Source organism: Crocuta crocuta, unplaced genomic scaffold, assembly GCF_008692635.1.
Source record: "Crocuta crocuta isolate KB4526 unplaced genomic scaffold, BGI_CrCroc_1.0 scaffold340, whole genome shotgun sequence".
NCBI lineage: Eukaryota > Metazoa > Chordata > Mammalia > Carnivora > Hyaenidae > Crocuta > Crocuta crocuta.
In genome coordinates this window covers 2,206,723-2,233,864 of record NW_027530642.1, presented here as the reverse complement: position 1 = coordinate 2,233,864, position 27,142 = coordinate 2,206,723, and the positions used below count along the sequence as shown (strand labels likewise).

Sequence of the window (27,142 nt, the reverse complement as noted above, 5' to 3'; positions counted from 1 at the left end):
GAGTTTTCAAGGATCATAAGACTATTGATGCTTTTCCATCCTCTAGAAGCTAACTGAAAACAGTTAGTGTCTCCCTTCTATTCTTTCTACTTCACCTCAAGTAATAGATCTCTGCAAAACACTTTCCAATTTACAGGGGGCTGTCTGAGTTTTCTCAAATTAGATCTTACTAGCATCCTTGTGAAGCAAATGAGACTAGGCATGCCAAGTCTATAAATGGAGTCTAATAAGTCACAGAGCCAGGACTTAAACCTGTGTCTTAGGGCACCTCTTATTTGACTTTTTTCAATATTCCCCAGTACTGCCATTCCAAGACAAGTATCCTTACCTGTAATGTAGCAGGTGACCTGTCTGTTCTGCTCAGAGATATCAGCATCCAAGGTTTTAAGAGTGGCCACAAGTTCACCAGGTTCACTGTTCTCAACCACAGATCCTCTATAGTCCTCAGAAGCAAATCGGGGAGCATTGTCATTCTCATCTGTAATAGAGACTTCAACCAGGACCTGAGAGGATAGCTGGATGGTCCTTCCATGGTCATAAGCCACCACATAAAAGTGGTAGGTCTGATGGGTCTCACAGTCAAGTTCCTGGAGTGTGGTGATCCAGCCAGTCTCACTGTCAATGGCAAAGAGCTCATGGATATTGCTACCAGGATCCACCGGCAGCCTGTAGCTCACCTGGCCATCATTCCCAGTGTCCTGGTCATTGGCAGTCACCTGAATGACTGAGGTTCCCACTGGCATATTCTCAGTGAGGACAGCCTTATAGGGATCAGCCTCAAATATAGGCCTATTGTCGTTGACATCCTTCACTTGGATATTGACAGAGACCAAGGAAACCAAGTGAGTGTCATTATGGGGACAATGTGCCATTAAATCAATCTGGTACCATTTGGTGGACTCATAATCCATGGCCTTTCTCACCTTTAGAACTCCCGTGTTTCGGTCCAAGGAGAAGACACCATCCTTGTTGCTCTCTGGTGTGGTGCCCTGCACTAGACTATAGATGACTGGATCTTGAGCTGCCACTGCTTTAACAGAACCAATTTCAGACCCTTCTGGAAGATCTTCAGATGCAGAGAAAGTATACAAAGGTTCAGAAAATTTGGGCAAGGCTACTTCATTAGGAACCACCTGAAGTCGTAACAGCACCAGAGAGTTCCAGTGAGGAGGGCCCCCATCCTGAGCTTTGATTTTTAAGTCAAAGGCTCGATTTTCCAATCCCACCAGGCTCTCCTTCACCTTGACAACACCAGTAGTTGGGTTGACTTCAATGACGTCTTCATCCAGGTCCTCCACTGAGTCTACCGAGTAGGTGACATCTGCATTCTGACCTTCATCTGCATCATAGGCCAACACCTGGATAACTGGGGAGTCTTTACTGACATTGGATTGAATGGACACTGTGTACTCAGATGCTTTAAATTGTGGGGGGTTGTCATTTTCATCTGTCAGGATGATCTTCACAGTGCAGAAGGCGACTCTTCCTCCTCCATCCCGAGCCATGACTTTAATAGCAATAACTCTTTCTGTTGAATTTTCCCGATCCAGTTTCTGCAGAGTGGTTATCTGGCCATTGGGGGTTATGGAGAACTTCTCACCTGCTAGTTTATTGATGATGGTATAATCTACAGTGCCATAGGGACCACTATCTTTGTCTATGGCTAGCAATTCGATCACCTTGGTTCCTACCTTTGCATTTTCTGCTAATTCTGCCTCATAAACATGCTGCTGGAACTCTGGGCTGTACTTGTTGGCATTTGTAGTGTTGATATACACAGGCACAGTTGCTCGGAAGACCCCATCAGAAGCACCTACCCTCAAGTTGTAAGAAGAGTCCAGGTGCTTTTTGCAAAGGTTGAACATAGAAATTATCCCTGATGAGCTGTTAATGGAGAAATGCCTATCCTGATTGCCAGAAAGAATCAGATACTCCAGGCGGGAGGTATCTCTGCTGTCAGGGTCAAGAGCTTGGACTTTAAGAACCAGGTGTCCACATGTTGCCAGTTCACTGACATTGGCTTCATACTGAGGTTGCCTGAACTCTGGGGGGTTATCATTGATGTCAGACACATTAACAACCACAAGGGTTTCACCGGTAAGTGGGGGATCTCCTCTATCCATGGCCCTGACCTTCACATGGAAGTGTTGTTGAGTTTCATAATCCAGCTCTTGAACTGTGGACATCTCCCCTGTGCTCCCATTGATCTGGAAGAATTTGGAAATATCCGAGCCATCCTCTACGATCTGATAGGAGACATCACGGTTCTGCCCTGAATCCTGGTCAGAAGCCAACAGCTGGATCACAGGGGTTTGGGCAGGCAAGCCTTCTGAGATTGAAGTAGTGTAGACCAATTGAGAGAAAGTGGGAGGATTATCATTGATGTCCTCCACCAGGACTTCCACTGTGGCTTCAGAAAATGACCCCAGAGCTGTGTCTGTGGCTCTAACTGTGAACACATGCTTGGTCTTAGACTCATAGTCCAAAGGACCTGTTACTGTTAGAACACCAGTCTTAAAGTCAGTGGTGAACAGCATCAAGGGCTCTTCCTCCACAATGTTGTAGATGAGTCGGAGTCCCTCTGGACTTCGGGCCTGGGTGTGGAGAATTGGAGTATAGAGTGTGATATTTTCAGGCACTCTCACTTTGTAGTAAGGACTCTGAAACAGTGGGTTGGATTTATTTCTCACAGTGACAAGTACTTCTTCCTCAGTCTGGAGGGATGGGGTCCCTCCATCCCGAGCAATGACTTTGAGGTGATACTTATTTAAAGCTTGATAATCAAAGGGTTTCTTCAGTGATATGTCCCCAAGATAGGGGTCAATTCGAAAATATGCATAATCTTCCGCAAATGCATATGTGACAGCACCATTTACCCCCAAGTCCTTGTCAGTGGCAGATACCTGACAGAGGACATCCCCCGGTTCTGTGCCATCTTGGATAACTGTGTAATAAGGCACATGCTTAAATTCAGGATGATTGTCATTGACATCCTCAACAAATACTCTGACCAGAGCCTGAGCCACCCGCTGAGGGGTCCTGTTGTCCCTCAATTCCACTGCTACCTCATAAGTGTCCTGCTGTTCTCGGTCAAATGCCACACCTCTTGTCTGCAACACACCTGCTGACTTGACCATCCGAAACATATCTGTGCCATTCAGTAGGAAGTAGGAAAGCGTGTCATTCAAATGATTGCCCTGGGCGCCAAGAATCACCAGTGACTTTCTATCCTGTAAATTCTCCTTCACTGTTGCCCTGTAGACAACCTGATCAAACTGTAAGCTTGTGTTGAGAGCCTGTGCCAAAGAAATTTTTACTAGTGCGGTATCTTGATACAGGCCATCAGAAGCCATGATGGTGAGCTCCCGAGAGACTCCCAGGAAGGCAGGGTTTGACACAGATATTCGGCCTGTGATGGGATGGATGGCAACAGCTTCATCAGCATTGCCAGTTTTGATGCTGTAATTGACTTCCGAATCCTCATCCGTGGCTTGCACGACGAGGAGCTCCATACCCTGGTGGATGGGCTTCACCACTGCTACTTCATATACCTGATCTGAGAACCTGGGAGGGGAGTCATTTACATCTCTGACATTGATGATGACCTGGACAGGCCTGGGTGCAAATAAGATGGGGTTTCCTTGGTCATGGACGTAGACGCTGAATTGGAAAGAGGGCATGCTCTCATAATCCATCTCTGATATGATGATTAGGGTTCCCATGCTGGGATCAATTTTGAAAAACTTCAAAGCCTCTGACTCCAAAATTTCATAGACCAATAAGGAATTAGCTTCTTCATCACTGTCAGTGGCACGAATCACAAGGGGGTTGTTGTTTTCGTCCATGATCATGCTGTACAATGGGGCCGCTTCACTAATTTGGCCCACAAACATGGTCTTGAAGAACATGGGAGCATTGTCATTTTCGTCAATGATGTAAACAAGGGCCATGACATCAGTAAAGGCACCTGCCATATTGATGCCTCGGATTTTCAGTTGATAAGATGAAATTTTCTCATGGTCCAAGTTTTTCTGGGTGGAAATGAGGCCAGAATATGAATTCATGGAGAATACACCATCCTTGTTTCCCTCTCTTAACTCGTAGGTAACTTCTGAGGAGCTTGTAGCTGACACTAGGAGGATTGGGGACCCAAGAGGGATTGATTCAGGGATCTCTACAAAGTACTCAGCTTTGGAAAAGATAGGGGCACTGCTCTCTGATGGATAGACATTAATGATCACTGTAGCCAGGTCATGCCACTGTGGGGAGCCTTGATCTTCTGCCTTGACTGTCAGGCTATATTGGGCATGATTTGCCTGATCAAGTTTCTTGGCCAGAGTGATGATGCCAAGCAGGGCATTTATGTTGAAGAAACCCTCACTGTTCCCTGAAACAAAAAACAAGACAAACTGAAATTTACCACATGTTCAAGAGATACTGAGTAGGCTTTCTAGATCAGTAAAGAGGCTATCACACAAAACTTGGACAGGACAAAATCCAGTGCTATCCTGGATTTAGTTATGATATGGTATATAGGGAAGACACCTACTTCATAAAATATCTTACACAAGGCACATAGTAGCTACTCCATAAATGGCAGCTTCAATGATCACTCAGTCTTTGGGTTACAACTTAAGCTACAAACCAAAACTGTTGAAGGTCTTGAAAGTGAAGAAAAAAACTTACGCTTTGTAGGAAAAGCACACTCCACTCTGTATTTTGGTGGTGACTTTTATAGGAGAGACTTAAAAAACACCCTGTCTGCTCCCCACATAATCTATGGTTGGAAAGTCCTCATTGGGCTTATCGGTTATGTGGCACAGAGTTAAGTGGGGAGGGACTGGATAGAACATCCAGACTTTGAGGCTCCTGACCAAATACCCTTTCCACCACACCTGGATTTCCTAAACGTCAGGCATTCTCACATTGCCTTTATAGTTTTTTCAATATCCAGCCACTACCTTCGCAATTTTATGCCATTATTGAGTGCATATTTTCCTTTAAATTGATTCCTTTTTTAAATTTAAAATATCTTAAATTTTTTTTAATGTTCATTAATTTTTGAGAGACAGAGCACGAGCAGGGGAGGGACAGAGAATGAGGGAGACATAGAATCTGAAGCAGGCTCCAGACTCTGAGCTGTCAGCACAGAACCCAATGCGGGGCTCGAATTCATGAACCATAAGATCATGACCTGAGCCAAAGTCAGATGTTTAATTGACTAAGCCACCCAGGTGTCCCTAAACTTAAAATATCTTAATAGGCAACTTTGGTATCACTACTTTAAAAAAGAAAATCATTATTGGGGCGCCTGGGTGTCTCAGTTGGTTAAGCGTCTGACTTCAGCTCAGGTCATGGTCTTGCAGTTCATGGGTTCAAGCCCCGAGTTAGGCTCTGTGCTAACAGCCAGCTCAGAGCCTGGAGCCTGTCTTCAGATTCTGTATCTCCCTCTCTCTGAACCGCCCCCCCCTTCCCTGCTCACACTGTCTCTATCTCTCTCTCTCAGAAATAAATAAAACATTAAAAAAAATTTTTTTTTTAAAGAAAATCATTATTGCTTGCCATAAATCAGAGGCTACCATAAAAACAAGTTAGTGGAAAAAATATCTGGATAAAATCTGGGTAAAATCTACTGCTTGCTAAAGGATGTGAGCCTGAGAGCTATCCTCTTTCTTTGGTAAAAACAAAGAGTAGCAAATATTAGAGAGAATGAGAGATTTGAGTACCCACTGAAGGCTCTGTCCTTGACTAACCAGGAATCCCCGGTGAAAATCAAGGGGAAGTATTTTCTCCACATCTGATTGCCTATCTTTTGTAGGCCTTTTAAAATTTAATATTTAGGGGCTCCTGGGTGGCTGAGTCAGTTAAGCATCTGACTTTGGCTCAGATCATGATCTCACGGTTTATGAGCTTGAGTCCTGCATGGAGCTTTGTATTGACAGCTCAGAGCCTGGAGCTTGCTTCTGATTGTATGTCTCCCTCTCTTTCTCTGCCCCTCCCCTGCTTGTGCTCTGTCTTCCTTTCTCTTTCTCTCTCTCAAAAATAAACATTAAAAAATGAAAAAAAAACAATAAAATTTAATATTTATTTTGATAAATACATAATAACATTTCAAATCTAAGTTTTGAGGAAAGTTCTGGTTATACAACATTATTCACAAAAAATAATGTTGAAAATTAATTGTATTTCCCCCCAAAATAGTCTCAAAGTTATTGCAGTTTTTAAAATCTGAATTTATTTACACAGCAACAATCCCTTCTTTCCTTTCTTCCTCCCTCCTTCCCTTTCTTTCTCTTTCTTATTTCTTTCTCACTTTCTTTCTTCTTTTTTCTTTCTTTCTTTCTTTCTTTCTTTCTTTCTTTCTTTCTTTCTTTCTTTCATCTTTCTTTCTTTTTCTTTCTTTCTTCTTCCTTCCTTCCTTTCCTTCATGGTAAGAACAGACAACATGAGATCTACCTCTTAACAAATGTTTAAGGGTTTAGCACAGTATTGTTAACTATAAGCACCGTGTCATATAGCAGATGTCTAGAATTTCAACTTGCATAACTGATACTCCCGCCTCAGTTTTATTGAGATACAATTAACATATAATGTTGTACTGATTTAAGGTGTACAACATAATGATTTGATGTACATATATATTGTAAAATGAATGCCAAAGTAAGTTTAGCTAACATCCATTGTCTCACAGAGTCACAATTTTTTCTTGTGATGAGAGGGTTACCTATATAATGCCATGACTGAGTAACACCTGAATAATTTTGCTCACCTCCATGGGTATAGGTATTCCACTCAGGGAAGATCTATCTTTACTTTTCCTTACTATTCTTATCTGTTTAACACACCGATGCATATTTTATTATTTCAATGACAACCAAGTAGCCAGGCTTCATCACAAAACATTCCATCTGATTCTCCCACTCATGAAAGCCATTCTCCAGCTGACTAGTGACCTCACAAATTTCCCAATTTGCTCTGTGATAAAGACCCTAAGTTCCATCAAAAACAGTTTTAATAAGTAGACTGCAATTTAAAGGTATTAAAAGTAGCCAAGTAAACTACCAAAGCATAATTATAACTTTTTATGTTATGCTGCTGAGAGAAAAAATTGGGGCACAAAATTGTATATTCATTTCAATCTTTGTTTTTAAATGTTTATTTTTGAGAAGAGAGAGATAATCCACATGCATGTACACACACAGGGAAGGGGGAGAGAGAGAGAGACAGACAGAATCCCAAGCAGGTTCTGCACTGTCAGCATAGAGCTGGATGTAGGGCTCGAACTCACAAACCATGAGGTCATGACCTGAGCCAAAATCAAGTCGGACACTTAACCAACTGAGCCACCTGGGCACCCCCTGCCCAATCTTAATATTGCAAAAAGCTGCATAGGAAAGATAAGAGGGAAATACACAAAATTATTCTGTCTGGTGAAAACTATGGCTGAGTGCTATTTTCTTCTTTATTCCTGCTTCTCCCATGTTTTAAAAAATGAGCATGTGTGACTTCTATAATCAGAAGGATATTTTAGGAAAAAAAGTCTTAACTTATCTATGAAATAAAATTAGTACCTCCATCAATGGGGTTGTCAAAGAAATAAAATGAGTTAAAAGATGTGATTATGCTTCATAAATAACAAAAAATAAGCAATTAATGAGGTAGAATTTGTATTATTATTCTTCAGTGATGTATACACTTCTGCCACATGGCAAGGTATAACAGCTTCTGTTTCTTAGAAAAAAAGAATGTAAAAGCTCTGATTTCTGGAAAGTATGGAAAGTATATAAGCAATAAATGAACATTATGCTCTATGAAAGCAGAGAGCAAATCATGTTCACTTTGTCCTTTCACAACATCTAGCTGTATGAGTTTTACTTTCTTTAAAGATCATTATGAGTTATCAAACATTAAAAATTATCATTAATGATTATTTGGATACCAGATACTATCATTTTTATTTCTTTAGTTATTTATGATTACCACTTATCAATGATAGCAATAACCCCTGGCATTTGTATAATATTTAACAGTTTATACTATGTATTCATACATATTTTCTCTTTTTCTCTTTATGAAGACTTCCCGGCACAGGGGACATCATTCTCATTTTTGACAGGAAGAAAACTATCTAATAGATATGAAATTTTGAAAAGGCTGTAACAGAAAATGTTACTCCTAAATGTAACTCCTAAAACTATGCCATACATCTTACAAAGTATTTATACATCCCTTCTATTGTAAAGGCACAAAGATATTAATTACACTTTAAAATGTTAGACAGACTTCATAAGCATTCTTTACATATACATTGTTGTTGAATTTCTACAACATGTGTATAAATTCTCCCATAACTTAAGTAGGCCCTTAGTTATTACTCTTACCATCTTTGGAAGTGCATTAACTTGGGTTATTATAATCCCAGAGAATGTTCTAGAAATGGTATTTGCCAAAGCTTAGAAAGCCTGGTGTTTGATTCACTTGCAAATTCATGCCTCTGGTGCTCTTTCTTACTGCCGAAGACTCTTCCCTCATGCTCTGGACTCATGGCCAGCCTCTCACCTTTCAGGAAGGAGTAGTGGACCTCAGCATTGGCTCCCCGGTCACCATCCATGGCTCGGACCTGGAGCAGCTCTGTGTCAGGGGCCGTGGTGTCAGGAACACTTGCCTCGTAGTAGAGTTGGGTGAAGCGGGGTGGGTCGAGGTTTCCATCCTCCACGTAAATAGACACCCACACAAAGTTCCTCTTAATGGGCATCTCCTGGTCTCGGACCTATGGGCCCAAGGGGATAATGCCGTGAGCAGCAAACAGAATGGGAGGAGGTAGCATTAAATTAAAGTCAATGAAATAAAATGCCAGTGAAAAATATACCCAATTGTAACTCTGTGTTGCTTTAAATTTTGCTCTCTTTTATGCTCTTTTTTCTTTAAAAAAATTTTTTTTAATGTTTATTTTTATTTTTGAGAAAGAGAAACAGAGTGTGAGTGGGGGAGGAGCAGAGAGAGAGGGAGACACAGAATCTGAAGCAGGCTCCAGGCTCTGAGCTGTCAGCACAGAGCCCGACATGAGGTTCAAACCCATGAACTGTAAAATCATGACCTAAGCTGAAGTCTGATGCTTAACTGACTAAGCCACCCAGGCCCCCTTGCTCTTTTTTCTTTTTAAATAAATTTATAAATTAGTGATTATTAGGCTTAGCTATATTCATGGATTATCCCATTTTAGGAGAAAGACAGAAAGAAATACAGAAACAGTATTTTCCAACTGAGGTCTCAGAGAATATTAGTTCCTCAAGATGTTAACATGTTATGCAGGGGGAAAAAATTCTATGGTCAACTAAATTTAGGGGAGCACTGAATTAAATGATGTTAAAGTTTTCTTTGCTGCAGGACTTTGCAGAGCCTTTAATATATATTAATGTGCCCAGAGGATGATAACCTAACATATAAAAACCTGTTTCTTGAGCCAGGAAGATTCTATCATAAAGAACTGTATGATGGTGAGCAAGCCCCTGTGGGCCTCTGGCGTAAGAGGAGAGAAATGGGTAGGGTCCAGGCCGGGACTAGGGTGTGGTGCTTGAGACATGCAGGGCATAGATTTAAGGAAGCTCACTTTCAGGGTCATAAAGTTGGGGCCCAGAACCCTGACAGTGAGTCCTTCTTAGAGTTTGTGCCCTGCAATGCCTCTCTTGCTTACCCTAGTGCTTGCTCTAGGCAGGAGGGTCTCTGGGTCCTTCCCAGATCTAACACTATCTATGTCAGTCCACATTGTGGCCGTGTGGTCATGGAGCAGGGAGAGAGCTGCTGTGGGGTATGTGGACTGAGCCCAGAGAAAGCCCAGGTTGTAGGAGTTTCCTTGGCAGCTCTGTCATCTCTTTCTTTGCTCTCAGGTACCCCTTGTGGAAGATGCCTCTGGATGGCTGGGAAATGTCACATCTCATGTCATGCATTGTCATGAGCATGTGTATACCTAGCTAATCAGTGGAAAGGGAACCTTCAGCATGCCTCCAAGTGTGCCCACCCCCACATATCCACGTGCAAGTGCATTTTCCCCTGGTTTTTCAGTTTACTCACCATAACTGTCAGAGTGTGCTGGGAGGGGCCCAAGCCCAGGTCCAACTTCCCCACAGTTACCAGGACACCACTGCTTGGGTCCAGCTGGAAGAGGCTGGCACTCCTTGGGTCTTGGCTGCCATGTATGGTATAGATGAGGCCTTTGCCCTTGTCTGGATCCATGGCCTGGACTTGGAGGAGCTCAACCCCAGGCAGTGTGTCCTGGGGAACTCTGACCTCATAATGATCCTCCAGAAACTGGGGCCGGTGGTGGTTAACATTGGCAATCATGAAGATGGAGACCTAGGGAAAATGAGAGAGGAGGTAGACTGCAAGCTCTACAGAGTCAATGGCCTTGTTTGTCTGGTTCTTCACCATGCCATCTGTGCCTAGAACAGTGCCTGGCATACAGCAGGCACTCAATAAATATTTGTTGAATTGAAATAGCATGTGCCCTAGTGGTTTTCAAAAACAAAATTTTGGTTAAAAGGGACTTTTCTTCAAGTGAAATTCCGATATCTGAAGCATATAAAACTCTGGCTGAAACCACAGTAGAAATCTAGAGCCCCACTTGCCATCATTTCTCATACCCATGGTAGCCTCTATGGAACTCTGCCTGTAACTAAAACCTGTTCATGGAGACAAAGGCCTTTATTACACAGTGGGAATAAGAATTCTCCCAAAAGCACAGAAGTGGAAAATATATCAGATAAGGCTGGAAGGCAGAACCTTAATTCCAAATTCAGCATCTTCTGAAGTACACCACATCCACTGAAAGCTTTGTGTAGCTTCTTCCCAACCAAGGAGGTCTCCCATCCCCTCCCAGTTCAGGGGTCCCCGGTCAAGCCTCTAACCTGAGTGGCAATGGTGTGAGACCCATCGGTCACCTCCACGGTCAAGTTATAGCTCGACCTCCTCCTTGTGTCGAGAGGCTTAGCGATGACAATGCTGCCTGTGGTCTTCTCAATATCAAAGTCCATGTCCTGGTCACCACCTAGAGTGGAGGTGGGGAGGGGGAGGAGGGCACACAGCCTCAGCGATGGAGCCAGTAGGAGAGCAACGGAATCTGGCTGGCACATTTAGAGGAGGTGGTCATAGATCCTGTCAAGTTCTTATCAAATTATTATCAAGATCTGAGTGATGATACAGAAAAAGGTAAGCTTATGAGGACTGAAGAGTGGCAGGGGAAGACCAATGTTTGCCATAGAATGTATTCTGCTACCAGGATTGAAGACACAGGAGTAATGGAAGTCTACCCCATGGCCTATAGGACAGGTTGCATAGCCTAAAGGTGCATGTATGAAGGAGAAAAATAAAAATAAACTGTTCAACAAGAGAGAATTGATGTAATAAACTGTAAGAATCTAAAATTTTAAAGTAACATGCAGCTATTTAATTGTTTACTAAATAGAAATCTGGTTAGTGGCATGGAAATGTGTTCATGTTATATTTTAAAAGGTTGTAAAACAATATTTTAAAATAACTATAATATTTTAATATAATATAATTAAAATAATAATTTTAATATTTTAATATAAAATTAATATAATTTTATAATATAAAATATATTTTAATATAAATTTAATAAAACAATATTTTAATATAAGTGCATGTGTGTGTGTATGTAAAGAAAACTACTAAAAGGAAAGACAGCAACACTTTAACAGTGGCTTATCTTTTGACTGGTGGGGGTTTGGTGATTTTTATCATCTTCTCTGCACTTGTTTGTGTTTTCTAACTACAGAGTATATGTGTTAATTTTATGCAAAAAAAAAAAAAAAAAGCCAAACAAGAGTAACAGTCTTTTGTTATTGAAAGTCAATCCAGGAAGTCAAAACTCTTCCTGGGATAGGTATACATCCAATCTCTGAGGCTGAGAATCTCTATAATTGGATCCCGAAGTTCATGTGGTACTGAAGCTCTTAGAGATTCTTAACCTGGAATCCCTGTCTCGATTTCAGAGAATCTATAAATCCCCATATGTGTATGCTCATGAACTCATGTACGCTCATGCACATGCACACCTTTCTGGGAAGAGGGCCTAAGCATTCATCAGATTCCCAAAGGGGTCTATCCTCCCCTCCCCCCAGATATTTTAACAAAATATTGGTTTAGAGACAAAAAGAAATTTCAGAGAAGACCTTGAGAGCTTGTATCCAAGTGTCTCCTACAAAGAGAATAGACCCTTTCCCCTGACTGTGAGGACGGAACCTGGGATTAGAACATGAAGCATGGCCCCAGGGTACAGCAGTCCTCAGCCATGGTCAAAGATGTCAGCTCTGCATGGATCTCACCCTGAAGTAGAAGAGGAAACACAAAACTTGTGCTCTCTCCTCTGAGTCTCCCAGGCACTTGGAGTAACTGGGGGACTGTCCAACTCTGGCTGGGGTACCGGGAGGCCATGGAGACTCTACCTGAGATCACAGCTGGTGTGGAAGGAAAGTTTGGCAGAAGTGGTGCTTCTACGTACTCGCTGTCCCAGAGAAGGAGGAGACAGTCACCACTCATAGCCAAAGAATGGGCTGCCAGGGGGCATGACTTAAGTGATAACACTCAGAAGGACTGTGCTGTGAATACCAAGCCTGGGCTATAAGGATGGGAGGGGCTGACCCTCCGAGGGTCCTCACCGGAGATGTTGAACCAGAAGAGACCAGGTCGGCCCTCCACACTGATGACCCCCACCATGTGGTTCACAGGGTCCGTCTCCATGACCGTAAAGCTGTAGTGGGGCTCGTCAAAGGCCAGTGGTATGGAGGAGGGCCGGGGCTGGGGGATCCACTCGATGTGTAGCCGGACACTGGCCGAGAGTGGAGGCTGCCCATGATCTGTTGCCTGGATCTGAAAAGAAGCCAAAACTGACATTGAGGCTTTGTCTGCAGGGTTGGGGACAAGAAACAAGAAGACCCAGGTGACCAGGCAAGAGGCAGAGTGCCCTGTGACTGTGGGAGCTGGCCTTCCAGCCACTCGTCCATGCATTCAACACGCAGTGAAAGCCCCGCTGTAAACAGGAACCATGCTGGTTGCTGCAGGCACAGTGGTGAACAAAACAGATGACCTCTCGAGAACTTCACAAGCAGTGAAGAATTACTCAGAGCCACTATTAACTGAAGGCTTACTGTGTGCTAGTTGCAGAGCTGGACTTGGCATACGCGGGCCCTTCTTAACAACCAAAGACATAAACTAAACGAGAATGTATGGAGCTCTCACTAGGATCAGGCTCTGCTCTAAGAGCACTATGGGCAATATCTAATTTAATTCTCATGACAGCCCTGAGAGAGGCTCCATTATATCTGGTGAATTCGGCTGCCTGGGATCATCTGCCTTGCCAGCAGTGAGGCTGGGGTTGGACTCAGGCTGTTGGACATGAGAGTCCATATCCTAACCACTTGCTATGTTGTCTTCCTACAAGGAAAATAGTCTTATGCCCATTTTACAGATGATAAAACAAAGGCTCAAAGAGGTTAAGTGGCTTGGCTTTGGACAGGTGTAACATGGAAGAGCTAGGGTTGTAACCTAGGCTTACTTTGATTCCAAAGCCTGTGCTACTCTCACCAAAATCCTTATCTCTAAGAATAGATCAGGTTTCCCAAGCAAGGACCTTATTGCCTTCAAAGAGAAAGGCCCAGAATTCTGATCCTGATGCCAGGGTTCCCATTTCTCTGGGAGAAAGCCAGGGAAGGGAATACTACCTCCACCATGCCTGATGGCTATCTCCCTTCTCCTGTTTCCTCAGAGAAAATCCCTAATCAGTTATGACACTCCCCGCTCTGCGGCCTCCAGCACCCATCCCCACCACTCACTGTTAGGATGTTGTACTCTCCGGCTGTGAAGGTGTTGCTGGATGACACCATGCCTGTGACTGGATCGATGCTGAAGTTCCCTTCATCACTCTCCTCGATACTGTAGGTGACCCTGCCATTGAGACCCTCATCAGGGTCTGAAGCCACCAGCCTGTACACAGGCCCAGGGGTTGCTGGGCTCAGCCTCTCTGGAAGGCGGACATTGAAGAGCTTGTGGGAGAACACAGGGGGGTTGTCATTGACATCTAAGATGCAGACCACCACCCTGGAGGTGGACTTTAAGGAGGGCTCCCCGTTGTCCAGCACAGTCACCTGGGGACAGAATGGAGTATGAATTGCCAAGCACAAAGCAGTGAGTATGCATTACCACCCACTGCAACCCTATGCTATCCCTGCCTTCTGCAGCCTGGAAATATCAGCCAGGCTGTGTTTTGGTATATGCTTGTGATTTTTATTATCATAACTTCACCTACTTGGAACCCAGCTCTCTGGTGACCTCGCCCACAGGAAAGCCAGCAAGATCAGAGAAAGAAACCAGAAAGAGTTGGAAGAAAACAAAGCCACAGAGGCTCTAGAGAAAAGCTCATGTTCTTTATTCAGGTGGCCCATGGGCCATTTCTCAGAGACCATTTACTTTTTATTTGCTTGTAATTCTCATAAGCTTTGTTCTCCGGTTTCCTTAAGCTACTGGAGGTTAGAAAAAACAAATGAGAAGATGTTTATGAAGGAGTGGGTGGTACCTTTTGAGTCAGACCTGCAGACCGATGCATGAAATAAAATCCAGAGCAAGAGAAAAGGCACTTCTAAAACAATTTCAGAATCAAGGGCTATTTCATGTAGAGGCAAATCGTCCCACGCATCAAGGGCCCCAAGGGCATTATACAAGATAGGACGTTTCCATTCTGAGTGGTTCTGAATTTTTAAAATATTTTGGTGTTTAAAGAGAAATACCTCTGCTGAACTAGGGAAAATGCTCAGTCCCTAGAAGGCCATTTAGCAGCTGCTTACTAGTAATACCTGTCTCTTTCAAAGGGAATGTGCAGAGTCTGAGAGCCTAGAAGGCTAGTTTATTACAATTCTGCTGAAAGAATGTGTGTTCCTCCCACCTGATGTCTTTAAGACTGGAAGAGATGCCCATTCATCAGTTATGCATAGCTCTAGAGGAGGCATAAGTAGATTCCTTTTGCTTTACTCTATTCTAGGTCAAGACTGATTCCTCTTGTTGGAATGGGCACCAGGGATGCTTACATGATTTTAGAAACATCCTAGAAACCACAGATCTAGAGACCAAAGGTCTGGGCTTTCATCTGGATCTGCTACTGACCCAGTGCTTGACCTTGGGTATAGGGATGGACTGGAAACCAGACTCAACAAGTACATAGCACATGTGTACCACTCCTTCTTCCTGCACTCACCACAGACATTACTAATCAATCAGTGCTTCTTGCCCAGCCCAGACATGGTTTCAGATTCCTTCCCTTCCCATTGCTGGAGAGCCAGGAAAGACCCTGAGAGTCATCACCACCAACCACAGCAAGACACAGCTTAAGAAACTCCTCTGCCCTGGGGGCACCTGGGTGGCTCAGTTGGTTAAGCGTCCAACTTTGGCTCAGGTCATGATCTCACGGTTTGTGGGTTTGAGCCCCATGTCGGGCTCTGTGCTGACAGCTAGCTCAGAGCCTGGAGCCTGATTTAGATTCTGTATCTCCCTTTCTCTCTGACCCTTCCCTGCTCACGCTGTCTCTCTCTCTCTCTCAGAAATAAATAAAACATTAAAAAAAATTTTTTTTTAATAAAAAAAAAAGAAACTCCTCCACCCTGAGCCTCAGCCACAGTACTTGGGAGATGTACATGTGGCTCCAAGGCCTGGCTCAGCTTCTGCTTGGCTTCCTTCAGGAGGCTTTTGAATCCAGTGAATGAGTTCACCACCATTACTCACCTCCAGGATGTGTTCATCCTTGATCTCTCTGTCCAGCTGCCGAGCTGTGGATAGGAGACCTGGGGGAGAGGCAGAAGGAGGGAGACCTCAGCAGAGGGCTCCCAGGGCCACTTTATTGGGGGTGAGTTCACAGATATATCTAAATCCTAGGCCAGATTTTTTCCGGTTTTGGAGAGCAAAGACATTAAGGGGAAACAGGACCCTGGAGGAGAAGGGAAGTAAGGAAGGAGGAAAGTACAGCAGAGATAATGGGATCAGCACGGTTCCCACCTACGTCCAGCTTTCACCACTAGAAGAGATGCTGTGGGTCACCTGGGTGGCTCAGATGGTCAAGCCTCTGACTCTTGATTTCAGTTCAGGCCATGATCTCATGGTTTGTGAGTTTGAGCCCTGCATCAGGCTCTGTGCCAACAGCATGGAGCCTGCTTGGGATGCTGTCTCTCTGTCTCTCTCTGCCCCTCCCCTACATGCTCTCTCGTCTCTCTCTTTCTCAAAATAAATAAATAAACTTTAAAAAATAGTAAGAAAAAACAGGAGGGATCTGTGCACAATGTATTATTGGGGGTTTGGGGTCGGGGGGGCAGCTTGTGTTCCCTGGCTCCTCTCTGCTTGCCTGTAAGTTGAGGAAGGTGGATTTGGGTATCTGTAAGTCTAGCTTTGATTTCCTGAGGCACTGTGGCTGTAACCTGCAGCCATCTGAGGCCACAAAGGAGAGAAGGTACCAGTTGTCTGCAGGCATCAGCAAAGTCAAGATGGAGGTTATGCTAGAGGGGCGTCAGTGCTGGGTAGGAAGGGTCTCTTGAATGAAAGCAGAACAGGTAGGGGTCAGTGGGTCATCTGAAACTTTCAGTAAGTTTTTTTTTTTAATCTTGTTTCAGAAATTAAATGATGGAGTTATGGAATGGAGTGTGAGGAAGGGGGCGCAGTGAGAGGAGAGGGGATTCAGTGCTGGGTGGAGCCTCCAGGTGCTGGAAATGGAAGTACGAGTGAGGAGTGGCCTCTGTTAGAGAAGTGTTACTGCCTTGTGTGGTAGAAACAAGTCACCCTGACGTTTTCTTCCCTGACTGAGGGCAGGCATGAAGGGGAGCAGAGAAGGTTCCGGAAAGCCCTATAGCCAGAGGCCCTTCCAGTCGGGGAAGAAAGACACACTCCTCTGGGCCAGTGTGAGTATTGTCCCAGGTCATCTCACCCAGCTCATTCCCAAGCTGAGCGGCCTGATGGGGAAGGGTCTAGGATCCGGGGCCCCCCAGGAGGAGTGCAGGGACGAAAGGGCCTCAGCTAGGAAGCCTTCCTTCTGGCTCAGTCCTGGCTGTCTTCCCGCTTCTTCCCTCTCTCCATCCCCCTTTGTCCCATTCTCTCCTGTCTCTCTCTCTCTTTCTCTTCGTTTACCCCTCACCATCCTCCTTCTCTCTCCATTACCCCTCTCTTCCTCTTGCCCTTCCCCTTATTTACCTCTCTGAATCTCTGACATTGTCTCTCGGTCTCTGCTTTTTCTTCTCTCTCTCTCTCTCTCTCTCTCTCTCTCTCTCCTTTGTCTCACCACCACATCCCCAGACCTTCTAAGTGCCAGTGTCCCTGGAATTGCAGCCTGTGGCTTCCTGGGTCGTTGCCTTATTGTCAGTCTCATCCCCCTCTCTGAGGTCAGTGTCAGGATTCTCAGCGAGTGCCGTGTAGAGTGGGGACGTGGCAGAGCTGCCCCCACAGGTCTGTGTGAGGTCCAGTGAGGACCCTTCTGGGCGTGGGCTAGACACTCATCACTTCTCCTCCCCAAACACATCTTTCCCATCACCCATCTCAGGTCCATCTTTGACTGTCCTCTCTCTTATCCAATGATTCTCCAACTTCTATTGATTCTACCTCTAATGGATTCCAGATCGTTCTACTCCGTTCACCCTGTCCTACCACAGTCTAGGTCTTACCTCAACCACCTTCTCAGCTCCCTCTTCTTCAGGATCCTAACAGCCAACACTCCTCCATGTCCAGACATTCTACCAAGCTCTTTATGCATCTCTTTTGATTGATTCACTTAATCTTTACAACTATGCAAGAGGGAGCTATTATCATGTCTGCTTTACCAGTGGGAAAACTCAGGCATAAAGCAGCTGAGTAACTTTACCTTGATCTTAGAGTTAATAAGTAGGGAAAAGTAGAGCATCCGGTGGACCTGTGGGTTAAGCGTCTGCCTGACTCTTGATTTCGGCTCAGGTCATGATCTCACGGTTCATCATGAGATGCGTCCTGTCAGCACAGAGCCTACTCGGAATTCTCTCTCTCTCTTTCTGCCCTCCTCTCCCTCACACACTCTGTCTCTCTGCCCTTCCCCTGCTCATTCTCTCTCTCTCAAAAATAAATAAACGTTTTTTTACATTAAAAAAAGTAAGTAGGGGACATGGTGTCTGCATTTAGATAACTGACCTACTTGCTGGCCCTTCCTCCCTGCTGGCTATTGCTCCTGTTGCTCTCCTTGCCCAGGTGCCCTTGAACACTGCTGTCGGTCCTCCTCACCCTCAGCTCAGCATGGCCACCCCTGCTCCATGGCGCCATTGCTACTTCACCATACTGAGCAGCTCCCCATCCCTTCTGGGTGGTCACGGCACCGCATCTACACATATCTTACAGAGGGCTCTTTCTCAATGGCTCTCTAGTTTTTTATATCCAGATCTTCATGCTCTTGATGGGTTGAATTCTTCAAGGCCTGAAACTGTGTTTAATTATCTTCACATCTCAACACCGCGCATAGTTTAAATGCTTTTTAAGGGTAGACACCTTTAAACATCTGTTGAACAAATGAATGAAGCTTGGCTTCACTAGAGATTGTCAATGCTGGCAGAGATTCATTCACTAATGTCCCTCTTATTTACTGAGGTCCTACTGTGTACTAGACACTGAGGATATTATAGAGGGCAAAAACAATCAAGCTTCCTTTTCTAGAAACCTTTGAAATTTAGTGGAGGACATAGATAATTAGTGGAACAATCACACACATGAATTCTATGTGATAAGTGTTTAAAAAAGAAAGGAGTAAGGGCGCCTGGGTGGCTCAGTCAGTTGAGCGTCCAACTTCAGCTCAGGTCATGATCTCATGGTTCATGAGTTTGAGCCCTGCATAGGGCTTTCTGCTGTCAGCGCAGAACCCATTTTGGATCCTCTGCCTCCCTCTCTCTGACCCTTCCTTGCTGGCACTCTCTGTCTCCAAAATAAATAAACATTTAAACAATTTTTAAAAGGGGGGGGGCACCTGGGAGGTTCCGTCAGATAAGCATCCAACCCCATCTCAGGTTATGATCTCATGACTGGTGAGTTCAAGCCCCATGTCAGGCTCTATGCTGACAACTCAGAGCCTAGAGCCTGCCTCAGATTCTGTCTCTGTCCTTTTCTGCCCCTTCCCCGATCATGCACTGTCTCTCTCTCTCTAATATAAATAGACATTAAAAAAAATTTTTTTTTAAGTAGACTGAGCTAGGAGATGTGTTATAGTGTCAGGAAAAACTGTAAAGAAACAATGGCTGGGCGGGGATCTCAAAGAAGAATGGGAGTTAGCCAGACAAAAGGAGAGGAAGAGAAACTTTTGGAAGAAAGACCAGTGTATGCAAAGGTCTTGTGTCAGGAGAGAAACCTCTGGTTGTTGGAACCAGAGTGGCGGGGTGAGAAAGGCAGGACAAAGCCCGAAAGGTCCACAGAGGCCATGTCAGACAGAGTGTGAGATGTGGCAGGAAGTGGCTTTATCTTAGGATGTGGGAAAACTATTCCAAGTATCCAAGCAGGGAAGTGGGACGATTAGGTGGTGATAAGAAAGGTGGGCTGGGGGCTCCATTGCTGACTTACTACTTTATTTTTAAACGTTCATGCTGGTTAAAATGTCTTCTCATCAACTGCAGGAAGACTGAGAATGTCTCTGCTCTCTGGGGCATTTTGCCAGAGCCTGTGTCAGAGAAGTGTTGACAGTAAACAGAATAGGGGTTTGGAAGACACTGAGAAGCCAATGCCTTAGGTGAGCGAGCTCTTCTCTCTTCAGAAAGGGGGGGACAGGATGGACCCAGAAAGAGCCAGCTTAGGCCTGTTTTCCAGGGTGAAAGCATCCTTCTTAAAGGACTAATCCGTTCCCTGAGGTCAAAGGTTAACAGGAAAGGCTCCAAACAAATGTCCCTGTGCAAATAGATACTCATGTCCTCCGCCCACTGTCTGTCCCAGGACTGAGCTCTTGTTCCTCCTCATTTCCTTCTGGCTTAAGGATGGGGTGCTAGTTTCTCCCTTCCCACCTCCTCCAATCCTTCCAAGAGTGAATGACTGGAGCCAGAGAATAGGATCTTGGGTTCAGAGGAGTGAGCAAGCGTCAGACTTCTCTGCTGTAGGATTGCTGTCCATCCTCTAAGAGGAAGATGTGGCCTTGGAGACATACCCACAGCAGTGGGAGCTGGCTCTCAAATCCCCACAGCAACAGGAGCCAGGCAGGTAGCCTCAGTTAGGGAAGCAGGCTGAGAATAGCACAACAGGGAGGAGGGGCCTTTGGGGACCAGAGGACATGCACCTGCTCTGCATAGAGAGCTGCTGTTGGGTCCGGGTAGTTGTGGTCCTGTGCAAATGCGGGCTCAGTGTGGCCAGATCTCCTAGGTTTTTAATGAACAACCAGAAATTTGGAGTGTTTTGTGGAATTTTCTAATTTTTAAATGTTGGCAACGACTTGAAAAATCATTGTTTAAGACTTGTACAAGCCAAACAAAAATACCTTTGTGGGCTATGTCCCACCCACCGTCCCTGCCCCAGATGGCCTTGGACCGAGGATAGACGTTTATGAGATGGTTAACTCCACTGGAGTGGGTATCTACTACCACCGCTCTGTGGGCAGGCTCGAGATCAGTTTAGAACTAGGGTTAAGAGATTTGATCTGTGGCTGTGACTTGGGGGAGGGGTCAGCTTGGGAGCATTCAGAGATCCAAAATAGTCCCAGCATGGCCACCCAGGCACTCTACTTAGCTTCCCCAGGCCCTGAGGAAAGAAAGCCAATATATTCTTATGTTCCCAGAGAGAGAGAGAGAGACTTTGTAGAGCAGTGGTTCTTAAATTAGCATACGTAAGAATCCCCCAGATATTTTGCTAAATCAAATATGGATTTCTGAGCTCCCCTGTGGTAAGGTGGGGCCTGAGAATTCGAACTACTAACACATTCACAGGTGATGCTGGTGATGCTGGTCCAGGACCAAACTGGCACAAGCACTGTGGTAGAGATTCCTAATGACCCAGACTCCTGAGGTCCTTACCTGTGAGAGAGTGAATGACGAAGAATCCCATTTGGTTCCCACTGGTGATGTTGAAGGTCAGCTTCCCTTTGGAGCTGGAGTCCGGGTCCCAGGCATCCAGCTGAAGCACAGAGGTGTGCAAGGGTGCATCCTCCCGGACGGAGGGGTAGAACACCGGCCTGGACATCCGGGGCGGGTTGTCGTTAACATCCGTAACCTCAATGTAGACTTCAGTCACAGAGGAGAGAGGTACGGAACCTCTGTCCACTGCCAGCACCGTCAGCCAGTAGCAGGATGCAGATTCTCGGTCCAGGGGTGCCAGAGTCTGAATCATACCTAGGGACAGCCGATCACCAAACCCACAATATTTTAGAGCTCGAAGTAGCTTTAGGAATCACCTTAGCTAACAGTCCCCAGATGAGACTGTGGAAATAGGAGCTCCAGGAGAAAAAGGACCCTGCTGTTGATGTGGTGCGGGAGCTGCTGAGTTAAACACACGGGAATTCATATCCTTGCTGTAGAGCCTCTCAAAGCCCTTCTCTGCTAAACTAAGCCCATGACATTTGTCCTTAAACTGGTTCCTTCAGGTTTCAAATATTATAGATCCCAATTTAAAGGTTAGGGATCTGATGACTAAATTGCCATTCCCCCTTTCCAGACATCCTCATGATTTCAGAGACCTTGCTTCATGCCTCAGTTCACTCGCTCCACAGATTGCTTACTATGGGCCAGCACTGTTCTAGAAGTCGAGGGTCCAATAGTGAGCAAAAGAGGGTTGTACCCTAAGTTCTCACGGGTCATGTTCAGCCGGAAGGACTTGTGCCAGAGGACAGGGCCCATGCTCACAGCCATTGTGGGGCACAGCTGAAGGAACCTCACTCCTTTGTCAGCCGTGGAGATGAAGGCCCAGAGACAGAACGTGATTTGGTCAAGATCATGTTGCAAGTGGGCCCAAAGAGCAGAGTCTCTCTTAACTGACTCTCAGTCTAATGCTCTTTCTACCACAGCACCCTGCCCTTCACCTTGGAAAATAAGTCACCTGTCAGACTGTAAGCTCTTTGAGAACAGTGACCTACCTGTATTCACCTGGGACCTCCCCCGGAGTGCCCCTCTCGGAACCTCACAAGCAGATGGTGCTTGTGAGTGTTTGGTGAATTGTACTTATTTTCTGTGAAGCTTTAAAAGGAATAAATAGGGATGCCTGGGAAGTTCAGTCGGTTAAGTATCCAGCTCTTGATTTCAGCTCTAGTCATGATCTCTCAGTTCATAAGTTTGAGCCCCACAATGGGCTTTGTACTGACAGTGCAGAGCCTGCTTGGTATTCTCTGTCTGCCTCCCTCCCTTCCTCTCTCTCTCTCTCTCTCTCTGTCTCAAAATAAAGAAATAAACTTGTGGTGCCTGGGTGGCTCAGTTGGTAAAGTGTCTGACTTCAGCTCAGGTCATGATCTCATGGTTCATGAGTTTAAGCCCCAAGTTGTGCTCTGTGCTGACAGCTCTGAGCCTAAAGTCTACTTTGAATTCTGTGTCTCCCTTCTCTCTGCTCCTTCCCTGCTTGTGCTTTCTCTGTCTCTCAAAAATAAATAAACATTTTTTAAAATTTTAAATAAATAAACCTTAAAAAAGGAATAAATAAGTTGGTGCCAACTTTCTGGAGGATAATTTAGAAATTATCTATTAACATTGAAAATATGCATTATCCTATGACCCAGCAACTGCATTTTTAAGAGTTTTTCCTATAGAGACTCATGCATATGAGTAAATGTATATGATCAAGGATGTTATAGCTAGATGACAGAATAAAATGCAGCCATTAAAAAACAAGGAAAAATATAGATACTGATATGTAAGAGATCCTGGTGTTATGTGAAAAAAAAGTGTTGCAGAATTAGTGTCTTTTGTATGACTTTCTCACATAATAAGTGAACAGTGATAAAATGTCAGACACAAAGAAGAAAAATTTACAAGATTATAGACCAAGCTGTCAATAAAAATTATAAATGGGGAGATGGGACACAAAAAACCATTCATTTTTAGGGGCGTCTGGGTGCTTCAGTCAGTTAAATGTCCGGCTCTTGATTTCAGCTCAGGTCAGGATCCCAGGGTCGTGGGATCGAGCCCTTCATTGGGCTCTGCACTGAGCCTAGGGATGGTTTCAGATCCTCTCTCTGTCTCTCTCTCTCTCTCCCCCTTTGCCCCTCTCCCCAACTCTCTCTCAAATTTTTTTAAACATTCATTTTTAAATTATATATAAAATTATGTATAGCCATGATGCATTACTTTTATAAGCATATACATACACTGTATATTTATGTATGTGTATAAATATATACACAAATGCTAGTAAGATGGTTGATTTAACTTACATGGATACACACACACACACACACACACACACATCTCTAGTATGATAAAGATGAATTTAAAATAAAATAAAAAGGACAAGAAGGAGAGTCCCCAGTTACTGCCTTTCAGTTAGCCTGGAGCCTGCCTTCTTTCAGGACAGCTCCTGATTCCCTTAGGCCCATCCTCTCCAAGCACCTGGCACGCCCATCCACCCTACTCCCAGTACCTGTGTCTTGGTTGATGCTAAAGGCTGCAAGACTGGTGCCAGCCCTCAGGAAGTACTGGAGCTCCCCATCCAAGCCGCTGTCATCATCGTGGGCAGTCACTGCCATCACCTGGGTTCCCGAGGGGCTGTTTTCCTGCACCTGGCCCTGGTGCACAAAGGACGCAAAGCGGGGAGGATGGAGATTCTCATTCACATCCAAGACTATCACTTCTATGTGGCAGAGGGTCCTGCGGGCCAGGGGCCGCCCACTGTCACTGGCCCACAGGCTCAGGTTGTATCCAGCCCACCTCTCGAAGTCCAGCTCTCTCTCCAGACTGAGTGCACCAGTCATCAGGTCCACCTGGAAGGTCCCATCGGCATCATCCAACAGAACATAACGCACTTCTCCTGCAGGGCCCACGTCAGGATCAGAGGCATCCAGAAACGTTAGAATAGTCCCAGGCGGTAGATCCTCTGGGACTTTCAAGCTGCTGAGCTCCGTGATACACTGAGGCGAGTTGTCATTGGCATCTTCCAATGTGATTGTCAGGTCAGTGACAGCAAAGAGCTGGTGGCCCTTCCTGGGCTGATCCCTGGCTTCCACCTTGAGTATATATTGTGGCTCTGATTCCCGGTCCAGGTGTCCTGTGACAACCAGCTCCCCAGTGAGGGGATGGAGGGAGAACTTCTCTGTGGGGCTGAGCAGAGTGTAGCGAACCCTCCCATTGTCATCGGAATCAGCATCTTTTGCTTTCAACTCTGCAATTGTGGTTCCAACCTCTGTGTCCTCCAAGATGGTTATCTGGTACCCACCGGGAGGAAATCGGGGGGCATTGTCATTCCAGTCTTTCACGTTCACTGTCAGCAGCTTCCAGGATGACTTCTGGGGAGTGCCTAAGTCATACACTGTTACATTGAGGATGTAGAAGCTGGTGGCTTCATAGTCCAAAGGGGCAGCGACCGTGAGCAGCCCTGTCTCCAGCTCAATGTCAAAGCAGCCTTCATCATTGCCATCTGCAATCACATAGACCAGTTTGCCATTAAATCCAGTGTCAGGGTCGGTGGCTGCCAGGCGGGCCAGGGAGGTATTGACAGGAACACGCTCAAGGACGTCAATGGACTGTGGGAAATGGTCCTCAAACTGGGGTGTATGATGATTGATCTGATATGCACTGAGGGAAATGAAATCTTCATCATTTGAGTCCTGGTTTTGAAACCCAACAGAATGGAGGATGGCCTTTGTGAAATGCGTCAATACTCCTGTTTTATCACACGTTACAGGGACCTCAAAACGAGGGTCTTTCACTATAGTAACATTAAAAGTTGTAGGTGAAGCATAGTGTTTCCCATCTGAGGCTGTAATTTTCAGGGAATAGTTGATGGGTTGACCAGTAGTAGTATGATTCATGAAAGAGCGTTTGAGGGATATCACTCCAGAGAAATGATTTAGATCAAAATACTCTAATTCATTGCCTGACACAAACTCATATTTTAGGTTCTGCAGCTCATCCACATCTATGGCGGACACAGTCATTAGGGATCTTCCTACCGGCCAGTCTTCACGGATAGACCCAGTACAGTTGACTTGCTCAAACATAGGCTTGTTGTCATTCAAGTTCTTGAGCCTAAGAGAAATAGACACTTCCTTTTCCTGCCGAAATGGGGATCCCCAATCTGATGCCTGGACCCGGAAGGTATAAATCCTTTTCATGAGCTCATAGTCCATGGGTTTGGAGGTGGAGATAATCCCCAGGTAAGGGTCAATGGAAAAGGGTACCACTTGTGGACGAGTGATGGAATAAGTGATGTATCCATTCTCTCCATGATCCCGGTCTGCGGCAGTAACTGTCAGAATGCTGGTGCCTGGGGGGATGTTCTCCTCAAAGGTGGCTTCATAGGAGGACCTGTTGAAGATGGGGGCATGGTTGTTACAGTCCACTATATCAATGACCACAGTGGTGGAGGCCAGCCCTGGTGAGGTTCTGATGTGGAGCTGGTAGTGGGCCCGGTCATGGAAGTCCATGAGCTTCGTGGTAGTGATGAGCCCAGTGCGAGCATTCAGTTTAAACCCCACACTCTCTGAGGATGGCTGTAGAACGTACTGCAGGTTGGGGAAGGCTCGGGTTACTTTCACCATCACCACACGACTGCCAGGTGGGGAAAACTCGCTGAGCCGCACTCTGTAAACAGCCTTCTCAAATTTGAGGGAGGTCAATTTGGAAGGGGGTAGGTGAAAGCCCCTGATCTGGGAAGAAGAAGAAGGCCTGCTCCCACCCCGGGCCTGCAGGCTGAGGTTGAATCCATGAAGGTGCTCCAGCCAGTTGATGTCTTTGACAGACACCAAACTGAACTCACCACTGCGGGCGTAAGACTTGATGGCTTTGAAGTACTTTCCAGGGTCACCACCAACTATCTCTAGTGAGTCCACTTCTCCGGAGCTATTTGCATCCACCATGACGGTGGCATAGGCAGCACCCTCATCGCTGTCTGGTGGAGCCACCACCACCGAGGTGATGGCTGGGGGCTTCCTGAGGGCAGGCTCCACGTGGATGACAAGTGCAGCCAGATTGCCAAACCCATTGCCCTCTGAGATTTTCCTCATGCGGTCCACAGCCAGCACCTGGAGCTCATACCTCCCTCGCCAGGTGATGTTGAGCCTCCCAGCCAAGGTGATCACGCCGCTGGTAGGATGGACGGCAAACATCTCCGACCTTGTGTTGAAGGCATAATAGAACTTGGCATTCTGGCCCAGGTCAGCATCTGTGGCGGTCACCTTGCAGATGGGGCTTTTGAGGGGCATGTCCTCAGAGATGGTGACTCGGTATGAAGGCGGGGAGAATAGGGGCTTCAGGTCATTCTGGTCCAGGATGTGGACCACCACCCGGGTCAAAGCTTCTAACTCCAGGGTCTTCTCCGTGGCTTGGATGATGAGGGTGTAGCTGTCTCGCACCTCCCTGTTCAGAAGGGCCGTGTTGCTGCTCTTTGTCCTTATTCTCAGAAAGCAGAAGTTACCCACCACATACTCCTCTGTTTTAAACACATTGGCCACGTCCCCGGAAATGACCCGGTACCGCACTGCCCACTGGGGCTCAGCGAGGTAAATGCCCATTTTCATGGAGCTCTCCACATAGGTCTTGGGGGCGGAGTTTTCGTAGATGGTCGCATTATAAAGAGAGTGTGTGAAGTGCCAGGCTGCCGAGGAGGTGATCCCTTCTTGGGGCTTCTCACACGTTGCACATTGGAACAAGAAAATGACAAAGCCCAAGAAGGCAATAATCATGATGGAAAAACTCCCGAAGCCCTAGGCACAAAACAAAAGCAAAACAAAACAAAACAAAAAGCAGAACAAAACAGAAAAAGTATAAGTTAGGAAAGAAATGATTCCTACTGCTATGGTTCTTAGTTGAGGTGATTTTGCCCCACAGGGGACACTTGGCAAGTGTCTGAAGACACTGTCAGCTATCCCAGCTTGTTAGGGAAGGTGCTACTGGCATCTATGGATCAAGGCTGGGGTGCTTCTAACCACCCTACAACACACAGGACAGCCCCCCCCCCCGCCCCCAGCCAC

At 45.6% G+C, this 27,142-nt stretch overlaps 1 protein-coding gene across 1 annotated transcript in view; it reads right to left on the bottom strand.

Annotated features, from left to right (window-relative positions):
• The window catches only part of FAT2 (FAT atypical cadherin 2), a 68,475-nt gene extending 41,621 nt beyond the window's left edge, over positions 1-26,854 (bottom strand). Inside the window, exons 1-9 of the mRNA XM_077768982.1 lie at positions 23,596-26,854; positions 21,048-21,362; positions 15,790-15,848; positions 13,851-14,162; positions 12,678-12,888; positions 10,905-11,044; positions 10,072-10,353; positions 8,560-8,770; positions 329-4,387 (exon numbers count right to left, since the gene is read on the bottom strand). Of these exons, the coding sequence (XP_077625108.1) occupies positions 329-4,387; positions 8,560-8,770; positions 10,072-10,353; positions 10,905-11,044; positions 12,678-12,888; positions 13,851-14,162; positions 15,790-15,848; positions 21,048-21,362; positions 23,596-26,854 (8,848 nt within the window). The remainder of the gene's footprint in view (positions 1-328; positions 4,388-8,559; positions 8,771-10,071; positions 10,354-10,904; positions 11,045-12,677; positions 12,889-13,850; positions 14,163-15,789; positions 15,849-21,047; positions 21,363-23,595) is intronic.
• Between the last annotated feature and the right edge of the window lie 288 nt (positions 26,855-27,142).